This window comes from Oryctolagus cuniculus, chromosome 12 (assembly GCF_964237555.1).
Source record: "Oryctolagus cuniculus chromosome 12, mOryCun1.1, whole genome shotgun sequence".
Taxonomy (NCBI): Eukaryota; Metazoa; Chordata; class Mammalia; order Lagomorpha; family Leporidae; genus Oryctolagus; species Oryctolagus cuniculus.
The window spans coordinates 3,358,995-3,385,801 of record NC_091443.1 but is presented as its reverse complement, the minus strand read 5'-3'; the positions used below and the strand labels follow the sequence as shown (position 1 = coordinate 3,385,801).

At 51.2% G+C, this 26,807-nt stretch overlaps 1 protein-coding gene across 8 annotated transcripts in view; it reads right to left on the bottom strand.

Moving 5' to 3' along the window:
- Positions 1 to 26,807, bottom strand: part of CHD2 (chromodomain helicase DNA binding protein 2) — a 117,531-nt gene that overhangs the window by 7,677 nt on the left and 83,047 nt on the right. For 6 of the 8 annotated variants that reach the window (XM_051835173.2, XM_070053481.1, XM_051835182.2 and 3 more), the window contains 10 exons: positions 25,694 to 25,833; positions 19,856 to 19,994; positions 19,564 to 19,714; positions 18,372 to 18,494; positions 17,232 to 17,360; positions 16,256 to 16,396; positions 14,274 to 14,408; positions 9,805 to 9,983; positions 8,411 to 8,510; positions 6,218 to 6,431 (listed from right to left, as the gene is read on the bottom strand). In XM_051835173.2, coding sequence (XP_051691133.1) covers positions 6,218 to 6,431; positions 8,411 to 8,510; positions 9,805 to 9,983; positions 14,274 to 14,408; positions 16,256 to 16,396; positions 17,232 to 17,360; positions 18,372 to 18,494; positions 19,564 to 19,714; positions 19,856 to 19,994; positions 25,694 to 25,833 — 1,451 coding nt within the window. Of the gene's footprint in view, positions 1 to 6,217; positions 6,432 to 8,410; positions 8,511 to 9,804; positions 9,984 to 14,273; positions 14,409 to 16,255; positions 16,397 to 17,231; positions 17,361 to 18,371; positions 18,495 to 18,722; positions 18,835 to 19,563; positions 19,715 to 19,855; positions 19,995 to 25,693; positions 25,834 to 26,807 lie in introns of those variants that run through there. The other 2 variants (XM_051835178.2, XR_011380526.1) reach the window with 2 other exon arrangements.

Genomic DNA, 26,807 nt, shown 5'->3' with positions numbered 1-26,807 from the left:
CACCTAGAAATATGGCTTTTGCAGATGTTAAAAAAAAAAAAAAGTAAGGATATTGGCGAGATCACCTTAGATTTAAGCTGAGCCCTCAATCCAATGACAGACATCATTTGAAAGAGGCAGAGGCAGGGCCGGTGCTGTAGGGTAGCATGTTAAAGCTGCCACCTGCGCGCCAGCGTCTCACATGGGTGATGGTTGGAGTCCCATCTGCTCCACTTCTGATCCAGCTCTCTGCTGTGGCCTGGGGAAGCAGTAGGAGATGGCCCAAGTCCTTGGGCCCCTGCACCCACATGGGAGACCCAGAGAACTCCTGGCTTCGGATCAGCGCAGCTCTGGCCACTGTGGCCATTTGGGGAGTGAACCAGCAGATGGAAGACCTCTCTCTCTTTGGGTCTGCCTCTCTCTGTAACTCTTTCAAATAAACAAAACAAATCTTAGCCAAAAAAAAAAAAAAAAAAAAAAAAAAAAAAAAAAAAAAAAAGGCAGAGGCAGGCCTGAGACAGACGTGCGTGACGTAGCCGCAAGTCCAGCACTTGCTCTACCCTCACTGCCTTCCAGGCCCATGAACAGGAAGCTGCAGCAGAAGCAGAGCCAGGACTCAGGTGGGCACTCGGAAGCGGGCTCCCCCGCCACGCCGTGATGCCAGCACCGGTGTCTGCTGCTCCGAGTCAGCGGCTCTGTGCTGCTCTATTCCTTCAGCCCAGGAGAGACGTGGGCTCAGGGGAGCTCCGTTCCTGCTCACAACTGCGTCACTATCCTGCCACCAAGTAAATGCCTCCACTGCTTCTGCTGGCCCTCCAGCGTTTCCTGCAGACCCAGAGTGTGACGGCACCAGGAAAGCTGCGCCCCTTAGAAACTGCCATCGTTAACAGAATGCAGTCACCCAGAGGCCTGATCACCTGATCTGGGCGATCAGCCGAAGGATCAGGGAATAAAAACCTTCAGACTAGTCCACCCAAGGCTCAACAGACGGCAAGGAGAGACATCCCATGTGCAGGGCCAGCTGCAGGGGGCTTCCAAACAAGTGGAAAGCCAGATCCCAGACAGCTGTCAAACACCTCTGCTACCAGGGCTGTGAAAACTTATTCACACCAGGGGGCATCCACTCCCAGGTCAGGCGGTCAGGGCTCGCGGGGTCGCAGGCAGCACCGGCACGGGCTGGCCCGGTTCCGTGGTTCCGGCGACAGCAGGAGGTGTCAGACCTCTCTGGGGCCGGGCTGGGCCGAGCAACTGCTCTGGATAAGCAGAGAAAGCAGCAGAGCTCCTGTAGGCTCTCTGGACGGCAGGGGCACTGCACCTTGGGAGACTTCAAGTGCGTGGCCACTGAATCTGCAGGGAGCAGGCAGCTACGGGACACGCGGGCGGGGGCCAAGGCCGCCAGAGGGCAGCCCAGCAGAGGAGCCGGGGAGCGTCCGCAGCAGGGATCCGCAGACAGCGGGGTCACCCGCTCCGGGCGCCCTGGGGAGCAGGCGAACGCTCTCTTCAGGAAGGGACCACCTGGAGCCCTACAACGTCGACAGCGGTGTCCCCCTCTGAGCAAACCCAGGCACGAGACCAGAACAGGGCTGAAAGCGGGAGGAAACGCTCACGGCGGCAATCGCTCACGGGAAGTCGGAGGGCAAGGACTTCTCAGCAGTTGTTTTTAAAAGCTTGAGGATTCTACCAGAAGACTGGAATGTGTGTTTTAATTCAAATGGAAATTCTAGAACTGAAGTTTACAAAGAAAAGGATATTTCATTTTGATTATTATAGAATATTTGAATCTTTGTAAGATCAACCTTACACTACACGTCTATATATGTTATATACTTTTTAAGGTTCATCCTATGATTTTTTCCCCTTTCTTCTTATCTTTAAAAAAATTCATTTAACAAAATAAAAGGAGGGTCACCATTATGGCATAAGGGGTAAAGCCACTGCCTGTGACACCAGCATCCCACACGGGCACAGGTTCAAGGCCCAGCTGCTCCACTTCTGATCCAGCTCCCTGCTAATGCACCTAGGAAAGCAGCAGAAGATGGGCCAAGTCTTTGGGCCCCTGCACCCGTGTGGGGGACCCCAATGGAGCTTCTGGCTCCTGGCTTCAGCCTGGCTGTGTGGCCATCTGGGGAGGGAATCAGACAACAGAAGATCTCTGTAACTCTCCCAAACAAATAAAAGAAATCTTTAAAACAAAAACAACTAATTCACGCTCACTCTAACTCAGGCAGCAGCAGACAGCGGGCGGATTCTTCATCATTTCTGCCAACCTTCCTTCTGTTCCTGCACCCCGGGAACGGCCACTGCCCTCAGTGTGCGTGGTGTGCGTGCCTTCATGTCTCTCCGTGCTCATGTAAATGCGTTATTCAAACACATGCCACCGAGATCGGTTTGGCAGTATCTCAAAAAACCAAGCACAGAATCACTGCATGAGCCAGCATGGAGCTGGCCTGGAAGAGGGGCAACCGGGACAGAATCCGGCACCCCGACCAGGACTAGAACCCGGTGTGCCGGCGCCTCAAGGTGGAGGATTAGCCTAGTGAGCTGCGGTGCCGGCAGCAACTCCCTTCTAGGTCAATACTTCAAACAATCAAAAACAGGTACTCAATACCTATTTGTACATCAGTGTTCACATTACTATTCACAACAGTCCCAAAGCAGAACACTCCAAATGCCTACCAATGAAGGAACAAAATGTGCTCTATCCAAACAATGGAATATTAGCCTGCCGCCCATATCAGAGTATCCAGGTTCAAGTCTCGTCTCCACTTCCGGAGCCACTCTCCTGCTACCTACCCTGGGAGGGAGCGGGGGGCCACTCAAGTTATTGGGGCCCTGCCACCGACATGGGAGACTCAGACTGAGTGCCAGGCACCTGGCCTCGGTCTGCCCAGCCCTGTCTGGTGCAGTTATTTTGGGAGTGAACCAGCAGACAAAGACCTTTCTCTTTGTCCCTCTCTATTTGCTTTTCTGGCTTTTCAAATAAAAAAAAAAAAAGTAACTAAAAATAGAAAGAAAACACTATGCCAGCTAAAGAAGGCAGACACAGGAGGTCACATGTGTGTGATACTATCCAGGGGAGTGTGACCAGAGGCAGGGAGCAGGCTGGTGGCGGGCAGAGAAGGAGGGGAGGGTGAGCCGGGAGAGGCTGCGCTGTGGGGATGGGATTTCCCACCAGAGCGAACTGAGACTGAACTCACTGACGGCCATTGAGGTCCGCGCGCAGGGAGGCTTTTGTTGCTACTACTGCTTTCTTGCCCTCCGGTGCTTTATCTAAAGAGCCGACTCGTTCTTTCTAACAACTGAGAGCAGTATTTTCGTGAAGACGTCCTCCTGCTCATGCGCCCACCCCGCACTGACGCACATGCAGGGTCACTAGCAGTCTGGAAGGGCACCCGCACACGGGCGCGTCTTCACTCATACTGGAGACTCCAGCAGAAATCACTGTTAAAGTGCCTATGCCTTTAGACATCTCTGAGTATTCGGAAAAGATGGTAGCAATTCACACTTTTAGCAACTGCGTATCTCTTACTTCTTTGCTCATCTGAATGATTAAAAAAGAAAATCGGTGAACTTCTTGTCTCTACTTTCTTTGCCACACATAAACACAGCTCTTCTTCTAATCAATGGTCCAAGACTTCAACTCAGTCTGCATTCCCTTTCTTTGAACTTTGTTTCAAGAGCTTGTTTTTATTTAAAATCTTTGATTTTATTTATTTATTTGAGAGGCAGAGACACAGAGAGCTCCCATTTAGCCCCCACACTAAATGCTCGCAATGGCCAGGACTGGGCTAGGCTGGGCCAGGACAAAACTGGGAGCCAAGTATCCAATCCAGGACTCCCACGAGGGTGGCAAGAACCCAACTAGTGGAGCCCTCACCGCTGCCTCTGGGTGGCGCCAACAGGAAGCAGGAATTGGGAGCAGAGCCAGGACCCAAACGCGCAAGGCAGCGCCAAGTGGCAGCTTAACGGCCAGGCCAAACACCTGCCTCAGGATTTTGGGTTTTTTTTTTTGTTTTTTTTTTTTTTTTTTTCCAGAAAATTTTCACTAACAGAAATGGCATCTACTTATCAAGCATAGCATGTTTTAAAATACGTACATAATGACCAAACCGAGCTAATTAACATCGGCATTACCTCACACACTTGCTGTTCTCCGATTTCCCAGAATGCGTCGTAACTAGTCACCTGTTGTGCCGTTCCGCCTCCTAGCTCGATCCTGCACCCGGTGAGCAGCACACCTCCTCCTGTGTACCCTCTCCCTGCTGACCACTGTCCTACCCTCTGCTCCTCCAAGCTCTGTCCGTCACACTCTGTGGGTGAGAGCCTGTGCCAGGCTTCTTTCCCTGAGCATGACGCCCTCCAGGCGCAAACGCTGCTGCCAATGACAGCACTGGATGCACTGCCACGGCGGAACGCTACTCCACGGTGCAGCTCAGTGTATCCGCCACGTTTTCTCTCCTCATCTAATGGACACCTAGGCTGGTGCTGCATCTAGAACACTGAACAGTGCTTCAGTGAACACAGCGGTGGAGGTATCTCTTCGACACTCTCATTCCACTTCCTTTGGATATATATCCAACAGCACAGCCGGTGGGCCAGCTAAGGCCCACAAAATTATTTGGTCTGGCCCTACCAAGGCAACTTGCAGGTGGGACTCAAAATTTATAGCAGGCTAATTTTTTAAAAAAAATTTTTGACAGGCAGAGTTAGACAGTGAGAGAGAGAGAGAGACAGAGAGAAAGGTCTTCCTTTTTTCCATTGGTTCACCCCCTAAGTGGTCGCTACAGCCAATGCGTTGCGGCTGGTGCGCTGCGCCGACCCGAAGCCAGAGCCAGGTGCTTCCTCCTGGTCTCCCATGGGGTGCAGGGCCCAAGCACTTGGGCCATCCTCCACTGCCCTCCCAGGCCACAGCAGAGAGCTGGCCTGGAAGAGGGGCAACTGGGACAAAATCTGGTGCCCCAACCGAGACTAGAACCCGGTGTGCCGGCGCCGCAGGCGGAGGATTAGCCTAGTGAGCCGCGGCGCCAGCCAACAGCAGGCTAATTTTTAAGCTGATCATTTGGAGTGTTATAAATATTCAAGTGGCCTTGGCAGAAAAAAAAAGACTTCTCTACCCATGCCGTGGTGAGACTGGTGGGTCATGTTGGCTCTGCTTTTAGTTTTCTGAAAAGGAGCTTCCACACTGCTTTCTGCAGCGGATACACTGAAAGCAGGTAAGAGTTCCTTCCACATCCTCACCAACACTTAGTTAAAAAAAATCTATCTGCCCATTTTAAGGCAGAGATGGAAAGGGATCTCCCAGCCACCGGTTTACTCAGCAAATGCCCACAACAGTCAGGCCGGGCCAGGCCAAACAAAGCCAGAAGCCAGGATCTCACTGCAAGTCTCCCTCTCAGGTAGCAGGCACTCGACCGTGAGAGCCGCCACCTGCTGCCTCCGACCAAGCACAGCAGCAGGAAGCTGGAATCAGAGTGCAGCTGGAACTCAAGCCCAGACACTCAAATCTGAGATGTGGGGGACCCAAGTGATGGCTTGACTGAAAGGCCCAACACCTACCCCTTGTCGTTTCGGTTATGGTCATTCTAAAGGATGTGCGGAGACAGCTCACTGAGATTTTAATTCGCATTTCCCTGATGATTAGTGATGTCCAGCATTTTTCATATACCCATTGGCCATCTGCAAGTCTTCTTTTCAGAAATGTCTCTTGAGGTCCACTACCAATCTTTTAGTTAGGCTGTTTCTTGTTACTGAGTTTCTTGTACATTTTGGACACTAACGGCTAATCGGAGGTATGGTACCTTTTCTCCCGATATGAAGGCTCTAACTCTTGACGATCCTTTGCCCATTTTTCTAACAATTTACGAGGGTTCTTTCATTATTAGCAGTTTTGACTATCTACCTGTCATACAGAACGTATGCTTCCCGCTACGACTGTCACTTGTCTTTTGTTTATGATAGCTACTTCTTCTTCATCTACAGCTGCAGTTAACGGTCGTCGGCATCTTTATTTCACGCTTTATCTCGGGAAAGAGAGACCCCAGCACAGTGCTGCAGGACAGGGCACAGGGTCCAGCCGCTGTCTTTGGGAAGGGAACGACTGGGTTCTCCATCACCTTGTACAGCCACTGTCTTTGGGAAGGGAACAACTGGGTTCTCCATCACCTTGTACAGCCGCTGTCTTTGGGAAGGGAACGGCTGGGTTCCCCAGCACCCTGTAAAGACTCGCTCAGTGCCCTACCTGCGTTACTAAAGTGTCTCTTGTTGGGGTGACTGTAGTTATCTCTTGGGTGTCCATGCATCTGTGGGCCATGGGAGGCAGGCAAATGAGGCTTCTGCGGGTGAAGGCTGTGAGAGGTGTGGGACTGAGAGATCAGAGAGTCCCGGCTTGAGCTCGAGGCCTCTGGGCGAAACGGCTTCTTACCACCGGTCACGTCATCTTTCTTCTTCTGCTCCTGTAGAGTTAGAGGAAACCAAAGACATTCAGGATCCCAGGCTCGACTCCCAGGAGCAAAATAAATAATAAATATCCCCTCCACTTCCTTCCTGGTTTCCCTGACTTGCACATGTCACTTACACCCTCTTACCAGAAAGAGCTCCCACGGCCTAGCAGGAATCCACGTGCTGAGCTCGACCTGCTGGGTCACTACGAGAAAACGCACCTCCACTGACAGGTACGAGAACACCACGCGGCTTGCAGCCGGTGCCTCGGCTGTCGGCACTCTCGGGGCGTGATCCTGCACTGTGCAAACCGTGAGCAGCACAGCACCTCTCCACGGCTCACCACAAACAACCCCACCAGACACCAAAGTCAGCAAGGAAAACCCTTTCAATGAATCCCACGCACACACACACACAGCAAACAGAAACACAAATACAGAGCGACCCAAAAACCTAACCACTGATGGATCTACTGATGATCATTTAGTCTATGGCTACTTTGATTTTGTTTCTAGATTTTTTTACAACAAAAATTTTTTAGCTCAATACGACAATCTTCCCAGGTGAATACTTATTCCTACAGTCCTACATTTAATGATTAAACAGTTCTCCCCAGGTGGATATATGATCTATTTAACTGTTTCTTACTGTTGTGTTTTATTTTTATTCATTCCCATTACAAATATGTTTACATCCTTAATTAAATCCTTAAATTGAGTTCTCAGAAGCAGAACTGCACATTTAGCTTCTCATCAAAGCTTGCGCAACTGTCCTCTAGACAGGCTGTGTGTATTCCCACTACTACAAGATCACCACTTCTGATATTCAACTTATACTGACTTCCGATAACTAAATTAAGCCTTTCACCATTACAAGGGTGCTTCAAAAAAGTTAGTAGAAAATGGAAATGAAAGGTGAGCTTACTTTGGTGCAAAAAATTCTGAAAAGAACACAGTTTTTTCATGCTTCATATTTCTATGAGCCTTTAAATGCCCCCACGTGTCCACTGTCAGACCCTCATCCTCATTTTCACGTCCTCCTAAGGGCCTTCCCACCTGCTTCACCTCCTGAGCCTGTTCTTTTAGACTTCTTACAGCACGCTGGTCTGCAGGGACACCCAGCAGTAGCATGCAGCGTTCCCGTGTGTTGCTGCAGCAGCCTGTTCCTCCACACAAAGTTGACTGCCAGATACCTGAGGGCACACGCACTTCTGAGCACCTGCCCTGTCCCTGGCACCACTCCACGGCACTGAGGACCCAGCAGTGGGGAGAGGACGCAGAATCCCTGCCCTCAGAGAGCAGGCAAGCTCGTGGAGGGGCTACCGAGTGTGCTCAGATGGACCCATGTGGCAAGTGGCAGCCCAGCGAGTGGGCGTGCCTGCACAGGGAGCCTGGCCTCTGCAGCTCAGCCAGGCCACGCCTTGCCATCCCCATTCCAGCGAAGGCGAGGCCACGAACGGACACTTCTCGGATTTGCTCCTGAAGCAGGCAGTTGAGATCTTTTTACGTACAAAGACTGGAAGGACAGCAAGGACATGGCCCAGAAAACAGCAAGAAAAGCATTGCCCACAACCCTGTTACCTATTAGGATCCAAATTTACTAAGCTACTGTAACCCATGTACAAATGGAAGAAGAGAAGACGTGGTGGAGAAATGACTCCAGGTCACGAGAACGCACAGTGAACTCTGTGTCAGAATGCAGCATAGTTTCACTTCTCCCACTAACACAGTCTTTGCTATGTGGCAACCGTGTGGCTAACCGAGTGACTACACACACTGCGCTCGATAGGGTGGCTCCTTCTGTGGCCCACGGTAGCCACTGTCACCTGTCGTGGACCTGTGTGGCCATCTGTAAACAAAAGGGAAACGCCAGGGATCTCAGCCCCTCTGCAAGCCAGGGTTCTCTGACCGCCTCCCCAGGGAAGAACACTGGCTATGGAATTTTGTGCGTAATTGGTCTCATTTGTTGAACTCGGATTAAATCTGCATTTTACCTCCTCTTCTTGAGACCTTTTCTTATGAGCCATCTTGTATAACTTATGCAGTTTTCGGGCATCAAATTCTGTAAACTTGGAAACAAAAATCCACAGATTCCTAAAAGAAAAAAAAAGGGAAATTAACATTTACAGTGATTTACAGAATTAGAACAATGCGTTTTTATTCCCTTTACAGACAGCAAGCTACTGAATTTTGCTATGGAAAATCTACGTATAGAAGTCAAGTTGCAGGAATACTCTTCCAGGTCACTCGTGCATGCTGTGCAGCTGAGTGATCAAAGGCCTAGAGACTGGGGTTCTGTTGACGACTAGACCCTCAATCCATATTCCTGGAAGCGAGAGCTCCCGTCCTCCAGGGTTCTCTGGACGCCGACCCACAGCCTGGGCTCGCACGCAGTGGCCCACCTTTCCTCCTACATATCACCACTACGGTCATTTCTTCCCGAAAACACCCAAGTCTCCCTCCCTGTGATTCCATTACACCTCCCCCAGCACGGCACCACTGTGCAACAGGGGAGCTCAGAAGCAGGCGACACAGGCAGTGCCACCACGCAGTGCCCCCACAGGACACCCTGACTGCATCGGGAGGGCGCGAGCCACCTCCCTGCCTTTCTGAGGCATCCCATAAAGGGCACCAGTCTTCGTAACAGACTGCTCTTAAACCCCGACTACCTCATGGTCCTAAATACGTCCAGCCTCTGCCGAAGCCCAAGACCACTGCCCGCCTCAGGAATCCCACTCAGTGCCCCTGCCTGCGAGAAGAAGGCCTCTGCCCCAGCCCCCAGCCCCCAGCCCCGCCCTGTGGGCACTGCCTTCTTGGCGCTCCTGCTGCGCCATCTGGCTCCACCACCTCATCTTCAGCTGGCAGTTCCGGGCGAGCTCCAGCTGCTCCTGCACCTCAATCCCCGTCAGGTTTGCTCAGCTCACACAGGACCGTACGTCTCGTACCCAAACAGTATCTCAGTACTACTCTGCAACTCTCAAAAGGCTAGGACTGTGGCTTAGTGGGTGAGGCCGCTGCCTGCACTGCCAGCATCCCATAAGGGTGCCGGTTCGAGTCCCGGCTGCTCCACTTCTGATCCAGCTCCCTGCTAATGAACCTGGGAAAGCTGTAGAAGATGGCCCAAGTGCTTGGGCTCCTGCACCCATATGGGAGACCTGGAAGAAGCTCCTGGCTCCTGGCTTCAGATTAGTGCAGCTCCGGCCGTGGCGGCCATCTGGGGAGTGAACCAACGAAAGAAAGACCTTTCTCTCTCTCTTTCTCTCACTGTCTGTAACTCCACCTCTCAAATAAATAAAATCTTTGAAAAGAAAAATCCCCAGGTGCTCACGAAGCGCAGCGGAGCCCGGCCCTGCCCTGTGGACCCAGACTGGCGGCGACCAGGCGCTACCTCCTCCAGAGCTTGACGTGCTCCTGGTCCGAGTAGGCACGCAGGCACTCGGTGATGCGGTCCCCGATCTTCAGCAGGCAGTTCCGGGTGTGCTCCAGCTGCTCCTGCACGCTCAGGCCCTTGTCGGGTTTGTCCAGCTGTTTCAACGCCTTCTTCACAGGCCTCATCCTCTCCTTACACTGGAAAAGCCAACAGAGAAGACGCATGCAGGCATCCGCAGGAGCTTCCTGCCCTCATTACTGTGCACCAGCTGCCCACGGCACAGCCGACAGGGCCCCTCTCACCACAAAATCGCCCACGGTGGGCCGGCCCGAGCGGCTGCAGTGCCACAAGGCGGGTCCACGGCCCCGGCACACCCTGCTGAGCCTCTCTGACTGAAGTCTCCTCGTCTGCACAGGGCAGCACCTCAGAGGGCCTGCCTCGGCCTAGCCTGAGACAGCCCAGCACAAATCACCCAGAAACACAATGTGGAACGTCTACCAACCCTTCAGGCTTGAAGGAAAGGCTTCCAGATGAAAATCTTTTCCTCTCCTTCTCCAACCCCACCAAGACCACAGCGAAGGGGCTGTTTAGGAAGGTGAGCCCTCAAAGAGAAAACATGAGGAACAAGAGACTGGCAGCATGGGCCACGAGGTAACGGAGGAAACCCGACCCAGCAGTGCAGACAGCCGAGAACCAGCGTGACGCACACCACAAGACACCCCAGAGCCAGGTGTCTCTGCAGGTGCAGAGAGAGCCAAGGTCAACAGATACATCAGACGCAGACGCTTATTCGCTGGAGAAAATCAAAGAAAGGCCTGCTAGCTGGACACAGGCCAGGGTCAACTGGGCTACGTGATGAGTCATCGCCCGCTCCTCTGCCTCGGAATCCACAGTGAAGGCTGGGGGATTCTTGACAGAATGTGGCCACCTCCGAGGAAGAACCAAGACGGCAAGTTTCCCATCAGGCCACATCCGCGTGCTTGGGGCTTCCCGCCCAGCGTCCAGTGGCCTGCTCCTGAACACACTGACAACCCAGTGTCTTCTACCAGCACGCAAACACGCGGAGAGCCACAGCAAGAGAAGAGTCTTGGAGATAAAGCAGAGCGAGAGCAGCAAGAACTCAACGGGGGGCGAGGGCGGCCAGATAAAGCTAAGGGAGCTTCCTAGGAGGCAGAGCAAAACGCAGAGAAGGAAAACGAAAGACAGAACTAGGAACCAACCCCACAGTCTAACAGCCCAAAACAAGAATTCCAGAGACAACCCTGAGAACCCAGGGCACGTGTGGCCTCTGCCTGTTGCTGTGTGCGGAGGATCTGTGCACGTCTCAGTGCCACACTTCAGAGACACACTGTCTGGAAAATGTCTGAGAGGACTACAACAAACAAACAAACAAATCAGTGCCGAGAGTGTATTAAAGATCTCAACAGAAAAATTTAAGAAAAGACAAAAGGGCCAAATAGGTAAAGGATGTGCACACGTGAGGCACTGGAACACGCATGCCCGATAAACAGGAAAAGAGCATTCCAGCTGCACCGCAGAGCCCTCAGACTGGCAGAATGTGGGCAAGAGATGACCAGCTGGGCTGCGCTCCAGAGAGCGGCTTACCTCGCCTCCCAGGCAGCAGGCACGCACCCCGGCCACACCCCCTGAAGGAGTTGCACACACACACACAGGACACATCCGCAGTGACTTCGCCACAGCCTGCCTGCAGCAGAGCTGGAAAACCCCAAAGCCCATCAATATGAAATGAGCCAGGAAGTCCAAAACAGAAGGACAGGAAGCACTGAAATCACAGCCACAATACCCACACGACGAAGTCAGACACTAATGCCGAGGGAGGACAACCTCACAGCGGCCACTCGCACGGCTTCACGGCATGGACAGCCGTGCCGGGGGCTGTGCTGCACAGCAGGTAAGGACCCGAGCTCTCAGGCCAAACTGGGTCAGAACTCTGTTGGGTGACAGAGGCCGTGCCCCTTACTCCCTCCCCTGTTTCATACGGAACGTGGAGCAAGGCCCGCCCAGGGTCACTGTGGAAGCACGCACAGCGCCTGGCTGCGGAGCAGAACTCACACCACACACAGGCCCAGCATCAAGGCTGTTTCAGGGAGGGAGGGACGCCGGGGCCTTGGGAACGGGACACTGCTCCTGCAGCTTCAAAACTCAGATCTGACCGCTTCATGGCACCAATGCCTATTACAAGAGTACTTTGAAAAGTCTGTGGAAGATGGGACTAAAAGTTTATTTTGGTGCAAAAAACTTTGAAATTCATGCATGATTTTTCATAATACGCATTTTTGGAGAATTTTTTGAGGACCACTCATATATTCCTGAATGTTTTCAGTACATTTAAAGATTTTACAACAGAAAAACAAGGGAGGGGTCGGCACTTGGGTCTGAGACCCAACTCTGATTCTGGTTCCAGCCTCCTGTCAATGCAGAGCCCGGGCAGTGGAGGTCATGAATCAAGGAACTGTGCCTCTGCCAAAGACGTGGGAGCACGGACTGAGACCCTCGTGGGCATCTGGGGAGTGGACCAGCAGACAGGAGCTCACTGTCTCCCTCTCCGCTTCTAAATAAGCACAGTCTAAAAACAAAAATAAAGTCAAAATGAAACAAATCTATAAAGAAAAGTAGGTATTATTTTAACACTGAGGGGCACTGTGGCATAGTAAGTAAAGCCACCGCCTGCAACGCTGGCATCCCATGTGCCAGTTTGAGTCCCAGCTGCTTCACTTCCGATCCAGCTCTCTGCTGTGGCCTAGGAAAGCAGCAGAAGATGGCCCAAGTGCTTGGGCCCCTGTAGCCACGTGGGAGACCCAGAAAAAGCTCCTGGCTCCTGGCTTTGGATTGGCGCAGCTCTGGCAGTTGCGGCCATCTGGGGAGTGACCAGCGGATGGAAGCCCTCTCTCTCCCTCCCTCTCTTTCTCTCTCTTTCTCTCTCTGCCTCTCCTTCTCTTTGTGTAACTCTGACTTTCAAATAGATAAATCTTTTAAAAAATGAACAAAGGAAAAACCAGGAAACAGGTGAGGCAGCCAGCTATGTCATAAATTCATGCACTTACTTCATTTACTCATTTATTGACATACTTCTAGCATCTAAATGGTCTTTATATATAAAACAAAATATTTGCCCTCAGAGAGCTCACAGGAAGAAAATAGAATTAAGAAAACTGGGATAGTGAAAAAGAGAAAAGCACATATACTTCTGTGTCTAGGTTTTACGGAACACAAAGGGGAGGGGCCACATTATGGCACAGCAGGCTAAGCCAAGGCCAGCATCCCATACTGGAGCGCCAATTCAAGTCTCAGCTGCTCCACTTCCTATCCAGCTCCCTGCTAATGCGCCCAGGAAAGCAGAGGAAGACAGCCCATGTCCTTAGGCGCCTGCACCCACAAGGGAGACTCGGAGGGAACCACTGGCTGCTGGCTCCAGCCTGGCCCGGACCTGGAGGTTGCAGTCGTTTGATAGTAATCTCTTTGTCTCTTTTTCTGTCCTCTCTGTTGCTCTTTCAAATCAATCAATCTTTTAAAAAAAGAGCAAAAGAAAGGAGCACTTACAGGATGGAGCCAACACTCTGCCCTCGCGGCCACAGGATGGGGGCATGTTCAGATCTGCAAGATCACTTTTCCTTTAAGTCTGAAGGAATTATCAGAGTGAACTGTGAAGTTTGGGGACAATACGAAGCCACAGAGGGAGGGAGGGCCACATGATAACCTCTGTGCCCACAGCTCCAGCCAGGGTTCAAGGGGCCTGAGGACTCTGGCCTGCACCAATCCCTGCAGACACCTGGTCCCTACGCCGTCCCGCCCCACGTGAGGAACAGAGCGGCATCCCCTAGGCAGTGCCCCGGCTCTCAGCACAGGCATGGAAGCAAACAACCTCCAGGACCCGGCCTCCGCCCACGGTGGGGCCGCTCCAGCTCCCGCAGGCCTTTGGGCGTGCTCTTCCCTTCCGTCTCTTCCGTCATCTTTCACTCTTTCTTCGCAGCCCAATTCAAAACATCACTTCCCTCAACACGCCTCCCTGACAGCTCCTGACCAGGTCAACCCCCTCTCACAGTCCCTCTGCAGGACGCCATCTCTCCTCCATGGCACCAGCGCGATCTCTGGAGTCATCTCACACGCCTCCCTCCCCCGCACGTAAAATCTCCAACCACACAAAGGTATTTATTTAACATGGGAACTCTGCAGATGACACGGCCAGTAAGCGCCAGCTCAGGGACGTGTCTGCCTCCTAAATGCCTCTTGGGGCCTCTGCCGCCTTTCCACCCAGGAGCACAAGACAGGAAATCCGGCCCCTAGGCTTCTGCTCACTGCAGAGCAAGTTAGTAAACCGCCTCCGTGCCAGCCTGCATCTGAGCACGCGGCCTTCAGCTACAGAGATGTGCTTCCAAATTCTCCCAAGGGTGCTGCGGCTGCACCGGCAGCAAGGGGGGCCCAGCGAGCATCGCAGCTGCAGACCGGCGCCCCAGCCCCAGACGTACTATGCTGAATGTCTCCTGGTCCAGATCGTCTTCCTCTTCCTCTCCAATGGGGACGGGCTCGCTTCCTGCTGTAATATGGACAGGACCCTGAGATCGCTTGGATTTACTCGAAGATTTGGCATCACCACCTTTGGGCTTTAAGAGGAAAACAAAAAGAGTACAAGGAAACATCGCCATGTGTGCCCTCGGCCTTGCAGCCTGGACTCCGCACCCACGCTGCACTACTCTAGCGGGCCAAGTCCTCTGAGACAAACTCGCGTGAGTAACAGGCTAACTGCACATTGTCCCCACTGTCACAACGCTGATTTTACCAGTGCTAGTGTAGGCTTCTATTCCTTCATCTATAACGTGCGCAGACGGGAGGATTACCGACTGGCAGAGGATCAAGTATTTATCAAGGATATATCAAGAATCTTATTTCAGTTTACTCTTTCATCTGGAAATTAGTACCAACTAAGCTAACAGCATACTTTAGTCTAAGAGTAAAAACACGGTCAGAGCAGTGGACTACGGTGGGGAGAAAGGAGGAAGAGTAAGCTTCGGCAGCATCGGTGAGTGTCTGTAAAACCCAAAACCCACCGGGCAGAAACCGAAGTCGGCTGCAGTAAACACGGATGGCTCTCAGCAGCCGCAGTATCTGGACAGTAGTTTAGTTGGCTAAACTGCTCTTTGTGCTTTTTTAAAAAGTTTCATTTTAAAAAAAGAATTTCTGTAGGAGTACAAATGCCAAAGCATTTGTCACAGTATAGCTTATGACATCAGAAACTGGAAAGCGATTTTAATGTAGAAGCTTTAAACTGCTTCCAGAATGTTACCACAGCCACACGGAAGCTTCCCTGTTGACTCACTCAGAGAGCTGTTTGCACACTGCTAAGACAAAAGCTCCCCAAACAGTGTGACCTGGTCTTCATTTTGCATGTATATGCGTAAGAGAAAATGACAGACAGATACATCAAGGAATCTGGGGTGTCACTGAGCAGCAGAATTGCTATCTGGACGTCTCAGCAGTGACTATGGACTAACTGCGTAAGTTTCTTTCCTGGGGCGGCGCTGTGGCGCAGCAGGAAAAGCTGCCTGCTACAGGGCCAGCATCCCACATGGGCACCAGTTCCAGACCCAGCTGCTCCACTTCCATCCCAGCTCTCTGCTTTGGCCTGGAAAAGCAGTAGAAGATGGCCAAAGATGGCCCAAGTCCTTGGGCCCCTGCACCTACATGGGAAGACCCGGAGGAAGCTCCTGGCTCCTGGCTTCAGATTGGTGCAGCTCCAGTCATTGCAGCCAATTGGAGAGTGAACCAGCAGATGGAAGATCTCTCAATCAATCAATCAATCTCTCTCTCTCTCTCTCTCTCTGCCTTTCTTTGTAACTCTGACTTTCAAGTAAATAAATAACTCTTTGGAAAAAAACCAGAAGTTTCTCTGCCACAAACCCGCAAGCATGCACCACCACTATACTACTCCTGGGGTCTGTACTGAACTTCACAAACCCCGAGCGTGAAGATGAAGTTAACAGCAACGCTTTTCATTTATCTCTACCTCAATAACTCTTGCATATTTTAAGTTCCACAAGTTTCATCTATTTCCTTTATACCTCAATAACTCTTGCTATAACATTCATCTGGAATCTTTCACTCTTCAAATATTCAAATTCACTTGCGAATTGTGCTCTTCTAACGTGAATCTCAGCACATCTTTCAAGCAGTTACCCATAAATGCAGATTCCTCTCACCTGGTCTAGCTCGTGGACACAAGCCCTGGAAATAGGCAGTAGCAGCTAGGTGAGGCCCCTCTATGGAAGATCAACCACATCTGCAAGTCCTCTCCTTTCTCCGAGGACGAGCATGGGACATGCCTCCCTTCTACAGCCTATCCCTTCTTCTTGGCTGCACCCACAGGAAGAGACAATTATTCCAGGGCCTGCACCCCATGCCACTTCTAAATCGCACAGGGACCTCGCAGGCTGTAAGGAGGATGCGTCAATACCTTCTCTTTCTTCTCTTTGGACTTCTTCCTTTCCTTGTCCCCTTCTTTGTCTTTCCTGGAACTCACTTGTTTCTCCTTGTTCTCCTTGTTCTCTTTCTTCTTCTGTTTTTTCTTCATTGGACTTTTTTCTAAGCCATCATCCTAGGGAATGAAGAGCGCTATGAATGTTTGCCACAAACCTGCTATCAACTTGTGCAGAGCGCCGCCCCAGGCTTGTCCACAAGCTGATTTACAAGCACACGGCCTTAACTCTCAACTCTCCGGTGTTCACCAGGTAAGCCTGGACAGACAGGCACTCTCTTCTGCTCCCCCTCATCTAATTTTCACAGCAACCCCTCAACACAGGCATTCACTCCTGTTTCACAGGTGGGAAGCTGAGACCCAGGGAGATGAGTAACGGACACGCCTGCTGGCAGCTGGATTCGTGTGTGTGGGACTCAAGCCCGCCGAAGTTCCCGCACCCCTGCGGACCCTCTCTGAGCTCATCTCAAAGCACTATTACACGGTAAGAGTTAACGAAACAGGATTCCATAAAGCTGCCTTTAACTGTAACAACACACGGAACTACACCAACTTACGTTCATTCCACTTAGACCAGAGGCCCTGGGCCAAACCCGACCCACAGAGCTGCTCTTGGTCCAACAGTTACGTGATTGTCCCCTTTACGTCAGTCACGAGCCCTCGCTCCCTGCTCAACCACAGTCCTCACCATCCCCACTGCACCACAACAAGCTAGACTCAGTGTCTACCACGCAACCTCCCTGGTTCCCTTGCTTAATAACATTGTGTACGGATCTGCAGGGCTGACGTAAATGAACACCTGGAGGCCTCTCTGACAGAGTAAGCAAAGTCCGACACACTCTGTGTTCACTGTGGCTACTACGTGCAAGCCAACACATTCCACATGACCACACACCCGCTGCACAATCAACACAGCCAGAGAGACCCCGGCCCCAGCTGAAAGCCAGCCTCACACCTTCACTTCTCCCTCTTCCGAAGGGTTGTCCGAGTGCCTGGGGGACGAAAACTCTGCCCCGGGCTCGTCCTTTGGCCGCGGCGCCTTGTTTTCCTTTTTCATTCGAGGCTTGCGCTTCTTTAATTTGGCCTGGAAAGGGAGAGAAACGACAACGCAGCTACAGCTTGTGCCTCAACGGCGTGACAAGAGCACCAGCACCTCTGAGGCAGCAGCACGGAGTGCACACGAGAACACTCGGAGATCGGCAGCGTGAGCCTCTGCATCCCCAGCACCACTAGACGCAATGCTCCCTGAACCTACTGACTCAAGATTTTGGAATTCATCCTAAATATATAATTTCTATGAAGGGAAAAAAATCTTTGTGTTCAAAAATACAAACACACTGAACATCAGAAACATTAAAAAAGTTAGAAACAAGCAATAAATATTGTCTATTCACTCACCCCCATGATCCACCACTCTGACAAACATAAACACAGCCTACTCCATGTCTCCAGAGCCTAACGTGTACGCTGCCTGCTCACCAGGCTGCCTGGAGAACCACGCTGCACCTGGACCACAACGCCACACAGCAAAAGGCAAGGTGGGATCAGGGAGATCTGTTTCCCCTAAAATTTACTTGTTTGTAATACAGAGAAATAAATTCAAATGCTCTGGCTGTAAAAGCACTTAGGAAACACACACACACCAAGACTGCTTAGCATAGGGCCTAACTTGGTGCCTCCCAACTGTGATTCTCCACCTCTCTAGGCCTGAACTGAACCGATCAAGTGGGAAAACAGCAAATACAGCTCAGAAGGGTGCACCAGCAACTCAGCTGGTACTTACCACTGAGTAAGATAACAACTCAAGTGCAGTTTCTGAACGAATCCACTATGGATTCCAACTGAACACTCTGTCCCTGCAAGCAGCCCAGAGTCCGAGGGAACCACAGGCACCGCCGGTCCTCAGTGTGCTACCAGAACTACGTCCAGGTCAAGTAACACTGATCATTTCTATCACCACCAACCAAACCCTCTTCCTGGAAGCTCACGGGACACACGGAGCCCTGAGAGCGCAGCATCCTGCCCGGGCCCAGGCTGTGCCTCTCCCGACTCCCCACCCGCGGCCCGAGGAGCACACAGCGGGCAGCACACTCACCTCCTCCCCTCCTGTCACGGCCCCCTTCTTCTCCAGACCCTTCCGGAGCAGCTTCAGCAAGTAGTCCGCTCGGGTCTGCAGCTGCTTGCCCTGGGGCTTTTTATCTGTCTCCACGGGCAGAATCTTCAACAGGAAAGGAGAGAAGCACACGCCACCACCCACAGGCCGGTTAGTGGATCAGGACAAAGAGACAACGCACTCAGCACGGTCCTTCCCACCCCAGCCACCCGAAACACGATACAGCCTCCGATCCTAGCTCATGTCATGGCTCCCAGACACTGCAGGTCCCTCTCGAGCTGTTCTCATCGCACAAATGGGGTGGAGAAATGCAGCTCTCCCACTGGCTCCTACCTGTGCTGTTAACAGGGTAGAACAACTCAGGTAGGAGGGGCTTGTGGCTCCATCTGCTAGAGATCCCAGCCGTCGTGGATTTCCTCCTTCCAGGAGCAGGGACTCCCTGGAGCTAGGTTAAAGCTTCGATTTAGATTGAAAATGCTTCTAGAGCATTGCCGGAAAGCACTGAGCTCTGTCAGGATGGGACCGTTCCTGCTACCGCAGGCGGACCTCTTGGATTCGGTCTCAGTGCCTGAGGCTGGGTGCTGTCACCCTCCTAAACCCAGATGGGATGAGCATCGTTTGACGTGCCAGGAGCACCACAGGGAGTGAATCCTACTGCAGTCTGAGCCAGTCAGCTTTCCTTGCTCTAACCACGGCGTTGCTACTTCAACAGACAGGGTGGGAGGCTCGATTTTGTGGGAGAAGTACAGCCAGTGTTTAGTTCCACTACAAAAAACACCAAGGTCACGCTCCTTTTCTTCGTGTTAAAGACTGAAACATGATCGTTTCAAATATATTTTAAACAAAGTGCCAACAGCGGAGGCCAGAGAATGCTTTTATTATTAAAAGCAAAACGCCCCTGGTATTTGCTGTAATGAGGTCTGACCTACAATAGCTATCAGCGCGCTCAGAGTTCTCCTCTCTCGTCCCAGAAGTCGCACCTGCTACTGCCCTTCCCTTGATTCCCATCCATGAAGCGGTGCCGCAGTCCACCAAAGACGCTAACACACTGTCCCGGAAATGTGCTATTGTGCCGATTTCCAATTTAGTTAAAAACAGTTTAAAGTACGTGATCAATATAACAGTACTGCAAAATAAATCTTGCACAGAAATCTCTAGCGCCACAGCAGCTTACTTTGTCGGTGAGCTTGAGCTCTGGGTCTGTCTTAATCAGCTCCCAGTTTCCATAGCCGTGCTCATAAATCCCCAGCAGCAGTCGAGAGTCATCCTCCACGCCCCACTCCACGTCGAAGTGCGCGGCTTTGACGCGGCAGGTCAAGCAGTACCTGGGGTGCGAGTGAGGACAGAGAAGAGGGCGGCGCGGACACATTAGAGCAGAGATCACGAGAACCACAGGCAGCCGCACCGACTGAACTCCGGCTGTCTTCTCGTGGCTGACTACCCACGACAGACCCAAATACACTCACTTTTTTTTTTCTTCAGGGTCCACCGGGATAGATTTGTGCAGCATTTCAAATTCTTCTTCATGCTGGATAATGGATTTCACATTAACCTGAACTCCAGATATCTTGATTGTTGGGCCTCTCCTTTTCCCAGGTCCTTTCCCTAAAGAATATCAATGCCACATTAGTTAAGCAAAAATTTGGTAAGGGGCTGGCACTGTGGCCACGTGGGTTAAGCCAACACCTGAGACACTGGCATCCCATATGGCATCAGTTCAAGTCCTCACTGCTCCACTTCCAATCCAGTTCCCTGCTAATAGCCTGGGAAAAGCAGCAGCAGATGGCCCATGTGTTTGGGCTCCTGTCACCCACATGGGGGATGTGGATGAACCTCCTGGCTCCTGGCTTCAGCCTGGCCCAGCCCTGGCCATTGTGGTCATGTGGGGAGTGAACCAGAGGATGGATGACCTCTCTCTCTCTCTAACACTTTATTTTTTAAGAGATTTATTTTTATTTATTTGAAAGACAAAGTTACAGAGAGAGGTAGAGAGAGAGAGAGAGAGAGGTCTTCCATTTGCTGGTTCACTCCCCAGAGGACCACAACAGCTGAAGCTGCATTGATCCGAAGCCAGGAGCCAGGAGCGTCCTCCAGGTCTCCCACGTGGGTGCAGGGGCCCAAGCACTTGGGCCATCTTCCACTGCTTTCCCAGGCCACAGCAGAGAGCTGGATTGGAAGAGGAGCAGCCGGGACTGGAACCGGCACCCACATGGGATGTCGGCGCTTCAGCCAGGGCTTTAACCCGCTGCACCACAGCACCAGCCTCATGTAACTCTGACTTTCAAATATATACACCTTCAAAAAAAATTCAGTTAAGATTTAGATTTTTAAAATGTTTAAATATTTATTTGAAGGGCAGAGTGACAAACATCTTCCATCTGCTGATTCACTCCCCAGATGGCCTCATCAGATAGGACTAGCCCAGAATGAAGACAGGCACCCAGAACTCCCGCATGGATGGCAGGGCGGCAAGTACTTGGGCCATCTTCCACCAATTTCGCAGGTGCATTAGCAGGGAGCTGGACTGGAAATCGAGAGGTCTGGACTCAAACTGAAGCTCATTTAGGATGCCAGTGATACAGGCAAGCTCCTTAACCCACTGCACCACAAGGCCAGCCACGATTTTAGGATTTAAAAAAAAAAAAATGCTGTGGTTTATAACTCTTAATCTTTCTGTTATACTACCTGCGTTCTTAAATTAATAAAAGATGACTCTGAATGCATATTTAAAAATTCAGTGTTTGGGGCCGGCGCTGTGGTATAACAGGTAAAGCCACCACCTGCAGTACTGGCATCCCATATGGGCTCCAAATCGAGTCCCAGCTGCTCCACTTCTGATCCAGCTCTCCACTATGGCCTTGGAAAGCAGTAGAAGAGGCCCAAGTGGGAGACTCAGAAGCAGCTGCTGGCTTCGGATCGGCCCAGCTCCAACAGTTGTGGCCATTTGAAGAGTGAATGAACGGATGGAAGAACTCTCTCTCTCTCTCTCTCTATCTGCCTCCGCCTCTCAAATAAATAAATCTTTTAAAAAAATTCAAGTGTTTTAAAAATAATTCATACTTGATTTTTGTAATAGTGCTACTGAGAAAGTTCAAGATCAAGTTGAGTGGCTGGCACTGGTTCATGCTGTGGCTGCTCCACTTCCGATCCAGCTCCCTGCTAACACCCTGGGAAAAGCAGTAGAAGATGGTCCCAGTGTTTGGGCCCCTGCACCCACGGAGACCTGGATGAAGCTCCTGGCTTCGGCCTGGCTCAGCCCTAGTCATTGTGGCCATTCGGGGAAAGAACCAGCAAACGAAAGACCTCTCTTTCCGTCTCTGTCTCTCTCTAACTCCGACTTTCAAATCAATGTCTTTTTCAAAGAAATCAAGTTAACATCTAGCACATTTGAAAAAATAAAAGGTGGCACAAAAAGGTACTGGAACCCAAACTTAAAATGTAAATGATCCCATAAGAAGCAAAAATGAAATCCAATCATTCCAACCAAAGAACCTAAGATGAACCCACAAGATAATCCCACTTGCTCATTTCAAGAAAAACGAGGGGCAGGCCCTGAGGGCAGCAGGCTAAGCCCCTGCTCGGGATGCCCACATCTCATATGGGAACACTGGTGTGAGCTCCAGCTACTCTGCTTCCAATGCAGCCTCCTGCTAAGGCATCCTGACAGTGCCTGGGGCCCTGCCTCCCACATGGGAAACGGGACAGAGTTTCGAGTTCCTGGCTTCAGCATGGCCCAGCCCCGCTGTGGGAGCATTTAGGGAGTGAACCAGTGGATGGAAGTGTCCTCTCTCTCTCTCTCTCTGTCACTCTACCTTTCAAGTAGATGAAAATACTTTTTTTAAAAAACAAAGAGATATGATTTCTTCCCTAAACATTTGACAATATTCATACATTCCGTGAGGCCTACCCACAAGCACCAGCAAACACTGTGGTGGCAACGAGAACGGCACCAGCCTGATGCAAGGGAATCTGGCAATATCGAAGCAAAGCACACCTCCAAGTCCTCAGGACCCTGCAATCCCACTCTGGAATACAAAATCATGAACTGACATCTGTCTACACGGCGGGTGCTGCAACTAACTCAGAGGAAGGAGGAGGACCTCCAGGACAGACAGAGGGATCTCTGCTGTCAACATCAGCAGCTGCGCGACAAGCTCTCTCGTGTGGAGGAGAAATGCACATTCACACGCATGCCTGCCCACTACGATTTATCTTGTGTTTTTGCAAGGCAGAGTGACAGAGAAGGAGAGATAAGAACTGCAAGTGGGCCGGCCAGGACTCAAACTGGCACCTGCGTATGGCATGCAGTCATCCCAAGTGCTGACTCAACCTACTGCACCACAACGTTTGCCCCTCAAGAAACTATACAAACACGGTGCTTTCCAGCATCCCGTTAGGCACCAGCTCAAGCCCAGGCTGCTCCACTTCCCATCCAGCCCCTTTCTACGGCCTGGGAAAGCAGAAGATGCCCGTCCTTGGGCCCCTACATCCACGTGGGAGACCTGGAAGAAGCTCCTGGCTCCCGGCTTTGGTGGGCTCAACTCTGGCCATTGCAGCCATTTGGGGAGTGAAACAGCAGACGGAAGACCCCTCTCTCTCTCTCTCTATATATATATATACACCTCTCTCTAAAACTCTTAAAAATAAATAAAATAAATCTTAAAAATAAATTAAAAAAAAAAACACAAACAAAACCCACAGTGCTTTCACTGTACATTGTTACTGGGATGTATTCTACTGTTAACAGTAACACTGGGGGGGGGGGGGGCAGTGCTGTGGTGCAGCGGGTTAACGCCCTGGCCTGAAGTGCCGGCATCCCATATGGGCACTGGTTCTAGTCCTGGCTGCTCCTCTTCCGATCCAGCTCTCTGCTGTGGCCTGGGAAAGCAGTGGAAGATGGCTCAAGTGTTTGGGTCCCTGCATCCATGTGAGAGACCTGGAAGAGGCTCCTGGCTCCTGGCTTCGGATCAGCACAGCTCTGGCCGTTGCAGCCATCTGGGGAGTGAACCAGCAGCTGGAAGACCTCTCTCTGTTTCTACCTCTCAGTAACTCTGTCTTTCAAATAAATAAATCTTTTAAAAAACCAGTAATACTGGAATTAGTATTTGGAGATGTATGTGCACAAGTACACTGTGGGAGTCAAGCTAATACATAATTATGGTAACGATTTTAGGAACAAAGATCTTCAGCTTGAAGGGAGGGAGAGACGGAGAATCTTATACTGGAACTGAAAGTATCACTTGGGCTCAGAATATGCCAAATACCAATACAGGCAGAGACGACACAAGTTAATGCCAAACGGAATGCGCACGCCCACAGAAACAGGAGGAGGTGAAGACAGGGGCCATTAGCTGGGAGTGCCTCCAGAGCATTTGAGAGGTGGAAAAAGCATGGCACAGGTCAGTGTGCACTGCCCTCTATGTTTCAAAGGGAAAAAATTATTTTCTTACACGTGAATTTTAAGATGTCTCAAAAATAACAAGAACAGACATGGATCCATGTTGTCAGTACTGAAGAAGCAGTAAATGCATCACTTATTCAAAACAATAACAAAGAAAAATACTGTAACTTAAAAGTTTACTTTTTGCTGTGTTCTGGATGCTTCAACAGTACACAGGCCATTGTCCAAGCTCCTCAAGTTATTTTTCTTTTACAAAAAAGAAAACATATCTTTCAAATTTTTGACTACATTTAACATATTTCTAATTCCACTAATTTTATTAACATCCCTGAAAATTCCAAAGCACAAATATATCTTTAAATATTTGAACAGTAACAGCCAACACTGCAAGCCAGACGCTGCACTGAGCACCTGACAGGTATGAAATTTATTCAATTAACCATCCAGACCCTCGGGCAAGTGCCACCGCTCCGTTCTGCAAGAGAGGTAACAACGGGATCTCAGGTGCCGTAGGTACCTCATCCTGCTTCTGTGGGCGTTCACTGCCTGCTTTGTAATGGCTTCCTTTCGGCATTAACTTGTTTCCTCTAAGCCTGTACTGGGAGCCGGCACATTCTGAGCCCAGGGTGCCACTTCAGCTCCAATATAAGATTAGTGATCTCTCTCCTCTCAAACTGAAAATTTTGATCCTAAATGGAACACAGGAAGTGACAGAACCAAAATTCCAGACAACTGGCTACCAGAATCGCCTGCACACTGAAGCACACTCAGCAAGGTCTCCGCAGGGCAGCCCGTCCTAGCAGTGCAAGGTGACAAGAATGGTGGAAACGGCACGGTACACACAGCCCGGAGAGCCGGAATGACACGCCCTCGTGTCTGTGAAGTATCCTTTGACAGCAGCTATGTCAGAGCCCCGTCTCCTGCTTTGGACACGTCTCACAGGACAGGCAAAGACAATCGAAGGGACGGGCATCCAGCCTAGCAGCCGAGCTACTGGTTAGGATGCCTGGATCCCGTATCAGAGCCTGGGTTCAAGTCCTGGCTCTGCTCCCAATTCCAGCTTCCTCTCAGTACAGACCCTAGGACGACAGAGGCCAACCAAGTGTGTCCCTGCCACTGCCACAGAAACCTGGGTGAGCCCCCCACAACACCTGGACGAGCCCCCCACGACACCTGGACGAGCCCCCCACGAAACCTGGGCGAGCCCCCCACAACACCTGGACAAAGCCCCCCATGAAACCTGGGCGAGCCCCCACGAAACTTGGGCGAGCTCCCCACAACACCTGGACAAGCCCCCCACAACACCTGGACAAAGCCCCCCACGAAACCTGGGCGAGCCCCCCCCCCCCAGCTTCAGCCTGGCTCAGCCCCAGTCCTGCGGGCATCAGAGGGAAGAACCAGCATAGCAGTTTTGTCTCTTTCTCTCTCTGCCTCTCAGTACTTCTCCAGACAGAAAAAACTTGAAGATACATCCTTCATATCCAACCTGATTACTACAAATTCCAGAGGCATGAAAATCTCAGCGTAACATCTTATCTCACTTCGTTCTCTAAATCCTTTACCTTAGTCACAGCACAACATCATGTGTACACCCACGGCCACTGACGATGCTGTGCTCTGTGAGACTAAAACCAGAGGTGTCCACCTGGCTTTGCCCCTCAGGTCTTCACAGCACTCCACCCAGTTTAGACTTTGCAGAGCAACACAGAAGAGACTGCTTCATTCTGCTGTCACCTTCCCGACACCAGCTGCATCTGGGTTCTGAGAACCCTGCGCTCACCGTCAGGCAGCTCAGACACACTCAAAGCATCGGCCATGTGTGAGATAAAGCGTGCTCCTTAGACGAGCCCTTCAGCGACAGACGCCGTCCGTGCGCGCCAGGCCCCGGGGACGGCCGACTCACCCTCGCCGGTGCTTTCTTTCAGCTGTTCTTCGTACTCCTGCATCGCGGACACACAGCTGTTGTGAATCAGCTCGCCCAGGCGTTTCAGATCTGCCACCGACTTGTCCACCAGCTCAGCGTCCCGCGCTATGCACTCCAGCCTGAGGACGCACAAACACGGGGACCGTGGAGGTGCCTGTGCCCATCTGCTAAGGTCACAGAAGGGACCGCAGTCTCACATACAAGACCCCTCTCTAGTTTCCTGTGTTCACTCCACGGTTCTAACAACCACCTTGGGGCAGTGACTAGAAGCTAATACAATCATTTTCCATCACAAAGAACTGTGTCTTGGGAATATCCCACAAAACAAAGTAATTCCAAAAAACACAAAGGAGAGGGTTCAACTGAGTGTATTAAAAAAATGGGCTTGGGGCTGGCACTGTAGCTTAGTGGGTAAAGCCGCCACCTGCAGTGCTGGCATCCCATATGGGCACCGGTTCGAGACCCAGCTGCTCCACTTCCGATCCAGCTCTATGCTATGGCCTTGGAAAGCAGCAGAAGGTGGCCCAAGTCCTTGGGCCCCTGTACTGCATGGGAGACCCAGAAGAAGCTCCTGGCACCTGGCTTCGGATTGGCCCAGCTTCAGCCATTGCAGCCATTTGGGGAGTGAACCAGCGGATGGAAGATCTCTGTAACTCTATAACTCTGCCTTTCTCATAAATAAATAATCTTAAAAAAAAAAAAAAACAACAATGGGCTGTCTGCTAACAGAGGTACAGTGCTGAAGGCTGCCTTTCTCCAGCCTCCTTCCCTCACTGGTGTTCCTGAGTGGCCTCTGCAGCACGGCCACGTGACCTCCAAGTCACAAGGAAAGCTGAACACGACCACTCAACAGCAAGCTGTCGAAGAGGCCACATCCACTCCCCAGTTCTGCTGGTTTTCATGGTGACCCGCTCAAAGAAAGGCGCTGTCATTTCCTTCCACTCCAGAAATTCACCAGGAGTAAGAGAAGGGAAGCGGACATTTCCTTCAAATCTGTTCTACCGATTACAGGATGTACTGCTGATGTTGTAAAGCAGAATATGACCCTTTCTGAAACAGGGCCTCTGTTAAAACCCAACTCTGACTTCCTTGA